This window comes from Aristolochia californica, unplaced genomic scaffold, assembly GCF_029961685.1.
Source record: "Aristolochia californica isolate CCGP_79_NKW_82.1479 unplaced genomic scaffold, dmAriCali1.0.hap1 SCAF_9, whole genome shotgun sequence".
In the NCBI taxonomy this organism is placed as follows: Eukaryota; Viridiplantae; Streptophyta; class Magnoliopsida; order Piperales; family Aristolochiaceae; genus Aristolochia; species Aristolochia californica.
In genome coordinates, this window is record NW_027182290.1 from 6,713,530 (window position 1) to 6,725,125 (window position 11,596).

Below are 11,596 nucleotides of genomic sequence, written 5' to 3' on the forward strand. Positions count from 1 at the left end.
AATATTATTTGTGGTTGGGAGTTCATGATGGAGGAACTTCATCCCCATAAAAAAATTTGTGGTTGGAAGTCTATGACGGAGGAACTTCATCCTCGTAAAAAATATCACATTTTTGTGGTTGGAAGTCCATGACGGAGGAACTTATTATTATATTTATGTTACTTCCCCCCATTAATATTATATATTACTCTACCACTTGAGAGTCATTGTCCTTTGGAGGGACAAGGTGGTGGAGGTGGATACTTCAGAGCAATGTCTTAGCGGCTAGGAGTGATTTACTCTCACTGATATTATACCAGCTAGGCCTCGTGAACGAGAGCACCAGCGTGAGGGGGAGTGTTGGAAGATGAAGGCATATACAAAAAAGATTTTATACATCATTTGCAGCAAGTTGGGAGTTCATGTTGTTCTCTCACCTCCAGCTTGAGGGGGAATGCTGGAAAACAGGGCCCAAGCCCACATGACCAAGAAAGACTCACATATCCAAGTGTATTAGAAGATGGGCCCAAGCCCATAAGACCAAGGAAGACCCATGCAACCAAGAGATATAGAAGATGGGCTCAAGGCCCATAAATCAAGGAGAAGGCCCATAAGTCGATATACATTGATGGCAGGATGGTAAATAAAGGGTCATCTCATAGAGATGGCATTGGTGTAATTAAGTTAAAGTTTTAGGGTTAAAACCCTAAACCCTAAGTTCAGGGGTATTATTGTAATATAGTAGTTTCATAAATCTATAAATAGAGCATCAGGGGGAGGGTAAGGTATCATCAATTCCATAAACTTTCTTCCTCTAGTTTTTTCCCAATGGGTTTCTTTCCCTTTTCCTCCATGAGCTAAATTCATGGAGTCCTAAAAATCAATAATGGATAGTTGCTTGATTGTCACATTGAAGCTGCATGAGGTTGGTTATTTGGAATCCCAACTTAGTCATGAATAATTTCAGCCATAACAACTCACTCACTGCTAGTGCCATAGCCCGTATTCAGCCTCAACACTCGATCTTGCCACGACAATTTTGTTTCTTGCTCCTCCAAGTGACTAGATTGCCTCCAACTGCTGTGCAATAACCAGATGTGGATTTTCCATCATTAGGAGATTCGACCCAATCTGCATTAGCAAAACCTTCAATTTTGATTTGCCCATAACATTTGTATAGCAATCCTTGTCCCAAACTCTTCTTTAAGTACCAAAGGATTATTTCCAATGCTTCCCAATGCAATTGTTGAGGTTGATGCATATACTAACTGATAACACTGAGTGAATAAGATATATCTTGTCTCGTAATTGTGAGATAGATCAACTTCCCAACTAACCACCAAAACTGACAAACATCAACATCACTCCCAGTTCCACCACACAGTTTAACATTAGGTTCTATTGGTGTATCAACTGGCTTACATCCAAACATCCCAGTTTCCTTCAATAGATCAAATATGTACTTACTTTGTGATAGAATTATACCATGCCTAGACTGACGAACTTCAATCCCTAGGAAGTACTTGAAGAGCCCGAGGTCCTAGGTTTGGAACTCCTTGTTTAGGTCCCACTTAACCTACTGAATGCCCCTAAGATCAATGTCCGTAATAACAATGTCATCCACATATACAACCATAAGGATGTTTCCCTTGGTGGTGTTTTTGGTGAACATTGAGTGATCACTTTTACACCTCTTGAACCCGAACTTTGAAACCACAATGGTAAATTCATCAAACCAATCCCGAAGAGATTGTTTCAACCCATAGATTACCTTATTTAGTCGACATATTTCCTCCCTCTCAACCACATAGCTTGGTGATTGGCTCATGTAAACTTCTTCAGAGAGAGTACCATTGAAGAAAGCATTTTTGACATCTAATTGAAGTAGCTCCCATTTAAAATTGGTTGCTAGAGAAATGAGAACCCTAACATAGTTCAATTTGGTAACACGTGAAAAAGTTTCATCACAATCAATTCCGTAAGACTGTGTATAACCTTAGCAACCAATAAAGCCCCGTACCAAGCAACAGAGCCATTTGGATTATACTTGAGTGAGAAGACCCTTTTTCACCCAACTACCTTCTTTCTAGGTGGAAGGAGAACCAGATCCAAATGGAATTATTGTACAGTGTATGTGTCTCTTCATCCATGGTACATTTGCACCGCAAATCATGTCTCATAAGAGGTAGGAATGGTGTAAGAGGATACTGCAGAAAAAAAAAAGAAACACAACTTGGAGACAAACAATGAGTGGAAACATAATGAGAGATAAGATGTGAAGTGGATGGAGGTCTAACAGAAGTGGAGTAGGGATCTTTGTGAAGAGCAATAGGGTGAGAGTCATAAGGTGAGCCATAAACTAGTGGAGATGAAGGAGGAGAGCAAACCTTGGGATCATCAGAAGATTCCATTGGTGACTGAGCAACGGGTGATAAGAGAAGATCCTCGATTGGTTGGTCCTCAATCTGAAAATCTTAATCCACCGAAATAAGCGGCTTGGGCATCCCTGTAGATGGTGTAAAACCAGGAGGAGAGCTAGCTGAAAAATAGGTCCGGTGCTTAAAAAAGGAAACATTGGCTAAGATAAATATTTTCTTCATGGAAGGGGAGTAACACACATAGCCCTTTTGGGTTTTTGAATACCCCAGGAAGATGCACTTGACAACCTAAGTAAGAAATTTACTTTGGTGAGGCCCTAAGTGATGAACAAATGAGGTGCACCCAAATACCCTATGTGACAAAGGGAAAACAACTAAATTGGAAAATAGTTTTGAGAAGGGAGTGGCACCTTGTAGCACACTCGATGGTATACGATCAATAAAAAAACATGCAATGAGGACTGCATAGATCCAATGAAACTGAGGAACATTCATAGATAACATAATAGTGAGGCCAACCTCTATAAGATATCGATGTTTTCTTTTTTAGACACCATTTTGTTGAGGTGTATAAACACACGAGGATTGGTGAATGATCCATTTTTCCTTTTAAAAATTTTGAAAAAAAGAGGAAAAAAATTCTTTCGCTTTATCAGACCAAAAGATTTTTAGCCTACTGATTTTCCACCATAGCACAAACGACAATGAAAAGAGAAAATACTTCAGCCCTATCTTTCATCTAATATAACCATCTAACTGTCATGTAATCATCAATAATAAATATAAAAAAATACTTAGATTGTGAAATATTTGGGACATTAATAAGTCACCAAATATCTGAATAAACTAAAGAAAAAGGGCTAGAAGCAATAATGTAATTGTGAAAAAAAAGAGATGGCACGACCTCTTATGGTGTTTCCCAAGCTCACAAAATTGACATGACAATTGTGAAACGGAATAAAGGGAAAAAAACTAAAATTTTTAAATTTTCTAAAGAGAGATGGTTTGGCCTCTTATGCCATTGTGAAACGTCTTCTATTGTGGTTGTTGCTACTATTCTCAAGGTGGTAGGATCCATATAGTAAATATCCCCTCTTTCATGGCTGCCACCAATCACCTATCTCATCTTAGTGTTTGTTATGGTCCTGGGTGGTTAAGTACCTATGTCTTTCGCTCCATACAGGCCGATTTTTTGGGTAGTATTGGCTAGGTGTTTAACATTTGGTATCAGAGCAGGTGCTACGTCCTGACTTTGAATCCTCGCGATTACACGGCGCAGGTGGACCGCACGCCTCTGGCGTGACGCCGACAGGGAGTATGGGATCCCTCCACTAGCGTGCGTTGTTGTGTTATTGCCGTCGTGGTCATCGGCTCGGGAGGGCGGGTGTATTGTTATGGTCCTGGGTGGTTAAGTACCTATGTCTTTCGCTCCTAACAGGCTAGTCTTTTGGGTAATATTGGCTAGGTGCTTAACAATGTTTTGAAATACACAGTGAGAAGGAAAAAAAATAACATAACAATTTAGTTTCTTGGTTAATTGATTCACTGACATAAGACTTAATGAAAATTGAGGGATAGAAAGTGAAAAAGATGATGAGATGGTGTATTTACCAGTACCTTGAATTCTTGTTTGGAACCCATTTGCAATAGATACAAATCGATTTGAAGTGACTTAATGGAAGTTGAGGGTTAGAAAGTGAAAAAGATGGTGAAATGGTGGATTTACCAGTACCCTGAATTCTTGTTTGGGACCCATTTGCAAAAGATACAAATCAATTTAATGTACATGGTGTCACAAAATATTATTGAATTTAGGACCCCATACTTCCACGAATTGAGAAGAGGAGAGCTTAATTGAAACCCTTCAACTAAACCCCTATTTATACTTTTTCCATTACATATTTAGGGAAACTCCTGGATCAATTAGGATCCCTAATTATATTAGTCAAAGACGATAAATTACACCAATTAGGGGAAGATAGAGTTACATCAAGGAAGGAAGATTACAAATTTTCCACCTTGTGACACCTCATGCCGCCTTTCTTGGTCATGTGGGCATGGTGGGCTTGGTTTTGCCTTTGTTTTCACCTTCTAACAAAGACAAAACTTCAATTATTAAGGTGCTCAAAGGCTCCAGAATCAATGATCCAAGGGGAATTGCAAGAACATGAGAAAAAATAATACGTACTAGTAGTAGCAACTGTAGTTGTAGTGTTGCTTTGAGGAGTGCCCATCATACTCTTAAAATTTTGAAACAATTCATGATCCTCTTCTGATAGAGTCAATCTTCCTTTGGAGGAATCTAAGGATGATTCACTAGTAGTGGGAGTTGATGCTTGTTTAACTTTGAAGTATGGTGGTTTCCCATGTAGGTTCCAACAATTCTCAACCAGATGATTGTTGAGCCCATAAAAAGTACAATTCCTTTGATAACCACTAGTGTTATTTGAACTAGAGGTAGGATCATTCCCACTTATGCCTCCTGATTTTCTAAATGTCTTTCCACCTCTTCCTTTACCTCTACCATAACCATTGTTCCCCCTCCCTTGGGAGAACATATATGAGCTTTCCATGTGGTATGGCTGATTGTTGGACTCTTTAACTGGAATTCGTAGCCTAATAGCACATACATCATTGATAGAAGGTTTTGTTGCGAAGCTGAGTACTTGTGACTTGGCTAAATCCAAGTAAGATGCTAGATTTGCAAGACATATAACTGCAACAAGATCCTCTCTCTGTTTTTCATTTGTAGCAATATCAAGAATATATGGTTGTGCAACTTTCCATTCTTGTAGTAACCCTATGAATCTAGCAAAGTACTCATGAAAGTTGTATTTACTATTTGTATTGCATCTCTCTTGAAAAATATCATCAATCCCTTGAAGACTATGAAGAGTAGAATATAACTTCAAAACATGTGTGCATATTGCTTTGACTATCTCTAGGTGCACCACTTTTGTTTACCACATGTTTTTCCATGCTATTAATCCGCCAATTGATAACTAGAATATCTTCCCTCAACCACTCGTGGTAAGAGGGGTCATCTATATTCAAAGATGACTCAGTTATATGTCTAACAAGGTCTCTAGTAATCAAGAGCCATTTAACACATTGGGACAAAGACAAATAATTACTAACCCTTTTAGTGGAATTGTAGTAATCCTCAAGGATCACCTTTGCTGAAATCAACATATGTAGAAGAAGAAAATGAGTTTGAAAATTCAGCCATGATGACTCAAGAATTTTTTTTCCTAGAAAACAACACTCTTGAATGAGCTTTAGAGGAAGAGGACATGATTGAATCAAAGCAACAAAATTTTAATGCAATGGAATTCAAAATTAGCACTAACAACACATTGAATTCATCAATCAAGTAAGAGAATGCAACCGGCCTATAAGCATACAAGCATGGCCTCCCTCTTTTTGATTTTCTGCTTCTCCTTTTAGAGTTTAAACCAAAACTCTAATTAACCCAAAAACACAATTAATTAGCCATGGGATAAATGAAATAATAATTGGAATGAAATTAATCCTAAATGCAGTTAAACTATGGACTATCCAAAACAACTCTTCAAACTCTAGCTAAGGGTTTCAATGGATTAATTGAACAATTACTCTTTCAACAAAGCAGAACTCAAAGAGATATTTTAGAGGAGTTTTTGAATATTATGGAAGAATTTATGGCATGAAATTCAAAGCAAAAGCATGAGCAACAAAATGAACACATGTGCATCCTATTTCAGCCTTTGAAACTTGAAGACAAATTGAATACTTTTTTAGAATTGACTAGGCTTGACCATGAACAAATTTATAACTTTCAAAGACATGAATTTGATCCTTCATAATATAATACATAGAGTGAAACATAGCAGATTAAAGAGAGATGATAGTGATTGACTTCAGCCTCTTCCTTTCTTCAAAGTGGCTGAACCTTGTCTTGCTTGAAGGATGGCTTTGAAACTCCTTTTCTTTACACTTGCATGACTTGATCAACTTTAATTTAAACCATAAAATTCTAACTTTGATACCATGTTAAATTCTAGGTTTTAATCCATAGAAATATAGGAGGAGGAGGGGGGGGGGGGGGGGGGGGGGGGAGGAGTACTTGAAATTTGAAGTTCATCTTCATCTCTTGCTTCAAATTCATTTCATTCATCTATATGAACTTCATCTTCAAACTTGGTGTTAGTGTGGACGAGTTCATGTGCACCGGAAAATAGTTTCCAGTGTTAGTGCCCAAAAATGAGAAAAATATAAAAAACAAGAGAATGAGTAAATTGTAATAGTATACTTAATTAAAACATAATATTTAAACCCAAAATTAGGTAAAACAAACATGATTGTTACACGAATAAGTAATTTAAATTATAATTAAAATATATTAATATACTAATTAGATATTATATTATTTTAATAATTGCATTTTTTATAAATTAATACAGTAATTACATGAGCCAGTTAATTGTGCACAAGATTAATTATAAAAAATAAAAAAATAAAGTTAAAAATAACATAAACGAATATAATAAGTTTAGGTATTAATTTATTAATAACATATTATAACCCAATTTTAATGTGTTTTGATCAAATAATGCTAATAAATTATGAATACTTAATGATATAAGTATCTGATCAGCTTTAAACATTTTATCTAGGACTATTCTTGAAAACAAAGAGGGTATTCATTTTTTATGCTACTTATTAGATATTGTACATTATTATTGGAATTAATTTTTTGAGAAACTTTATATTTTTGCACTCCTCTAGATGAGAACTCCTCCTTTAGCTCTTCCTATCTTTAACTCTCCACTGCATAGGATGGCTTTCTATCCTCATCTAACTCTGCAAAAGATTAGGCCAAGTCACAATACTTCGATCTAGATTTGCCCATTGTTGTTAAGTGTTGGTTTGCACCAAGTATCCCATATTTAAATTTAGTTTAGTTGTTTGTCTACCATTTTGTATTATTGCTACCCAAACAAATAACTTCAACAACTAGAAATTTTGCTCCATGCTAGGAAACAGTTTATCAGGAAAAAAATCCATTTTCTTACATAGAAATATAAGAAAACACATGTGCTCTTGTCAAATAATACAAGCCTTGTGCATTACTTCCAAACAAAACTACAAAATTTAACACTCAACTTTGAGTTTTAAATGAATAGAGTAAAGGAAACAAATAAATCAGATTATAAAAGCTTTAATAACTGCCATAGCCAACACTTTGTACTCTTCATCTCAATCCTCAATCTATTAGAGCCAATCTGCATCACCTCCGTAGATCTCAAAATTGTTTTTTGTATGTCATTCATTTTTCTTTAGTGAATTTATTATCCTTGAGGCAGCCTGCCTCACAAAGGCATCAAACCTCATTTCCAAGATGTTTACCAAATTAAGAATCGTATGACAAAAAAAAGTTGAGCACTCAGAGCCCACAATTTGATTTGGAGGTACCTCTCCCTCCCAAAAACCCACCACCCCTCCCACCGGAAAACCTCCCGCCACAACTGTTTCCTCTTCTATCAAAAGAGCCATCAATATTTCCTCTTCTGTCAAATGAGCCAACCTGGCCACCATCGAATTTACCTCCTCGCCCATTTCCTCCTCTGAACTGATCTCCAAATCTTCCCCTTATTTCTCTTGTAGAGGAGGCAACTCCTTCAATACTTCAATTGTGATATCATCCGTATTGCTCTAACTTGCAAGTAAGAACATCCATAATAAATTCGTGATTATGGTAAAAAAAAAGGGCTAATTCTTTACTAGTTTACTTTTAACAATCTAAAAATTCTGAATAGGGATATAAATATTGCCCTAATGAGACATTCTGAAGCAGGCTTCTGGTCTCAAAAGTCTCCTACTCCGAAAAAATAAGATTGGAAAACAAAATCTTAGAACAATGGTTGAAATGGCATTGGTCAACAATTTCTCAACACAGTAGGAAAAATCAAAAGTAAGATAAATCAATCACAAGTAGGCCTATAAGGCAAATCAAATACAACATTAAATTAATCGAAAAAATTAGGGTTTAGGCTTACCTTATGAAATTTGGGGAAAATCGAAGCTCAAGGGTGAAATCGAAGCCAAATGGAGCAATCGAAGCCGAATCGAAGTAGAATTGAAGAAATCGACGCCTAAATGTCAAAAATCGAAGAAAATCAAAATCGAAATAGGGGAAATCGAATGAAATCGGGAGGTATTTTGGGGGGAAAAAGAGTGGTGACAGGGAAAAAGGAGTGAGAGGCCGAGAGGGAAAAGAGAGGGAGAAGCGAGCGGGAGGCCAAGAGGGAGAGCAAGTGAGAGAGAGAGAGAGGCCGAGAAGACGTTTACAACGAGAGGGAGAAGGGAAAGGGAAGCCGAGAGGGAGAAGGGGAAGCCAGAGGAAGAAAGGAGAAGAGAGAAGGGAGAAGGGAGAAGGGAGATGGAGGCCGAGAGGGAGGAAAAAAATTTCAGAGGGCGAAGAGACGAGGGAAGGAGACCGAGAGAGGGAAGAGCGTGGGAGAGAGACCAATTTTTTTTTTTTTTTTACGAGGGTTCGAGTGGTCCCGCCCGCTTCATCCGAATGATTCACAATATATTGTGGAATCTAGATACCAAAAATTAAATCGTGGAGATGATTTTTAGGTTCATCTGATTCATCAACATAAATCAGACGCTAACGCTCCACTAAATAATGCGGCTGAAGTTCATCTTATGCGTCAAGTTGACTAACCCCATCTTTGCTATGATCTAGTTTTTTTTTTCTCTATGATATTAATTATTATTATTATTTTTATAATAATTATGAAGTTTAGAAGAAATAGAGCCATATTAAAATCATAAAAAGAACTATGTGAAAATAAGAGAAGCCTAAAAAAGGAGCGCTCTGGCTAAAACATCTCCTCGTTGGATTTTGCTCTTACAGTACTCAGCTTAACGCTCCAGCTATAAATTAAAAAAAAAAAAAATTAAGAATGGAACAAACAACCCATAATTATAACCTTTCATAACAACGGTGACGTCCGCTTAGAGTCTTTCAAATCTCTACAGCTCTTTCATTTCACTATAACAGATTTCCCTAGAATCCAATCTTTGATTATACCCATCCCTCTCAACTTGCTTAGCATATGTAAAACAGTTAACAGAAAACCAATGAAATCATACCTTAATCACCACACAGATCCGTTCCCTCACTTAACCAATCACTTACATAAGTCCAACATAAACACGACGCTTTGGTTTTTGCTGCCTTCACAAAAAAAAAAAAAAGAAAAAACCCTGGTAGCTCCAAACAAATAAATCATGAGGGTACCAGTTAAAAGAGTAAATTAAACGTTAGTAAATCAACATCCTAACACTCTTTCACAAAAGAAGCTGCAACGAAGAACCTATCTTGTGAGATCAATACAACTGCAGCCAACATCTTTCTTTAATCCTCTCTCCTTCATTAGCTCTCTCAAACCTCCAATTTCATCCCATAATCCGCACTTGGCATACAGATTAGACAATACAACATAAATGCCAACATTCTCAGGTTCCAATATCAGTGCCCTTTCAGCTGCCAACTTACCCTTCTCCACATTCCCACAGGCCTCACAGGCCCTCAGTAAAGCACCCCATAGAGAAACACTGCCACTGGAACGACCAGCACTGTCCTCCCTTGACTGCATCTCACTCATCACCTCCCAGGCCTGCTCCAGCTGCCCTGCCCTACACAACAAATCAACTAGACAAGCATGGTGCTCGGCCTGTGGAAGTAAACCAAAGTCCTTGGACATAGATTCGAAGTACTGGACTCCACGATCAACGTTACCTGTATGACTGCAGGCAGAGATGACGGCCAGAAATGCTATCTCATCAGGCTGGACCCTTTCCTCTGACATATCATCGAATAGTTGGATCACCTCCTTGAATTGACCATTTCGACCATAAGCATTGAGCATAGACGTCCACAGAACAATATCTCTCTTCCCTTTTCCATTTTTCACCAAATCAAACACTAGTCGGCCCTGATCTACTAAACCACATTTTCCATACATTTCAACCAAAGAGCTCAAGAGGAACACATCATTCTCCATATATTCAACTCGACGAATGATATTACCATGCACTTGCCTGCCCAAGGCAATGGTTGACAGCCCAGCACAGACTCTTAATATAGCAGATAAAGTAAACCTGTCGGTGTTCAAATGCACACCGTCCATCACACGGATTAACTCTAGTGCATTTCTCCACTCTTTGGCATCGGCATACCCAGATAGTAATGCGTTAGCACAAATGGTGTTCTTAAAAGGAATTTCATCGAACACTTTGGCTGAGTCCCCCACTACAGAGGATTTTACATAGAAGTCTATTAATGCTCCACCGACGTAGACGCTCGCCAACCAACCGGATTTGAATACTTGAGCATGGACTTGTTTCCCGAACTGTACCATTGTAGTGGAGGCAGAGGCACTCAAACAGCTGCAGAGGGAGTAAGTGTCCAAGGGAAGGGAATTTCTGTGCATGAAAAAGAAGGTTTCTAAGGCAAAGAAGGGGAGACCGTGGTGACAGAAACGGGCCAGAGTAGCATTCCAAGGTAATGGGTCAGTGGCGTCCATGCATTTGAATAAATTGGTAACGGAAATAATTTTTTTGTGAAATTTGGCATAGGATAGGATGAGATGAGTATGAAGGCTAAGGGAGGTGAAGAAAAAGCCTGTTCTTAGGAGAAGAGCATGGAGCGTCTTTGTGCTTCTGAGATTTTTGCAGCTTCTCAAGCTCTGATTCAAGAGTTGGGAAAAGATTTCACTCGTACATGTGTGCTGTCCGAGTGATTCCGTTTTTAACATTGGCAACCAAAAACCTGTGTTTGAGTTTCTTTTAAAGCCCATTCACTTCATGTGAAAAATCCCAAGAGAGAATGTAGGTAAGATCAATCAGAAGTACATAGTATGCCAATACGCTACATCTAATACTGAGAAAGGTCAGCATGATGTCGGGTAATGGCAAGGATATGGCAGGTGAAAGTGAGATTTCACAATACGCGAGCTTGGAGTGACAGGGGCACCGACGTCGTTGCATTGCAATCTGAAATAAATCTTGATAATAATTTGTGATGAATGCACATGAACAAGAGCGAGACCCAGAAAAAACTGGGCATGACAGGACCGAGTTTATTTGTTCCGGTGGCATCGAAGGGATAAGAAGTCCCAAAGTAATTGATAAGAAAGGCCCTGTTAGTGCCCAACGTAAGCCGGGTAAAATATGCCTTAAGCTGG

The 11,596-nt window shown here is 38.1% G+C and overlaps 1 protein-coding gene across 1 annotated transcript; it reads right to left on the bottom strand.

Annotated features, from left to right (window-relative positions):
• Positions 1-9,392: 9,392 nt before the first annotated feature.
• LOC137942056 (pentatricopeptide repeat-containing protein At3g14330-like) lies at positions 9,393-11,284 on the bottom strand. The gene has a single exon (XM_068787733.1). It carries the CDS (start codon positions 11,207-11,209, stop codon positions 9,725-9,727), a length of 1,485 nt encoding a protein of 494 aa, XP_068643834.1. The 5' UTR covers positions 11,210-11,284; the 3' UTR covers positions 9,393-9,724.
• Positions 11,285-11,596: the final 312 nt, after the last annotated feature.

Excerpts from the sequence above, each read along its gene's own strand:
- LOC137942056 (XM_068787733.1), bottom strand. The coding sequence starts at position 11,209 with ATGGGCTTTAAAAGAAACTCAAACACAGGTTTTTGGTTGCCAATGTTA.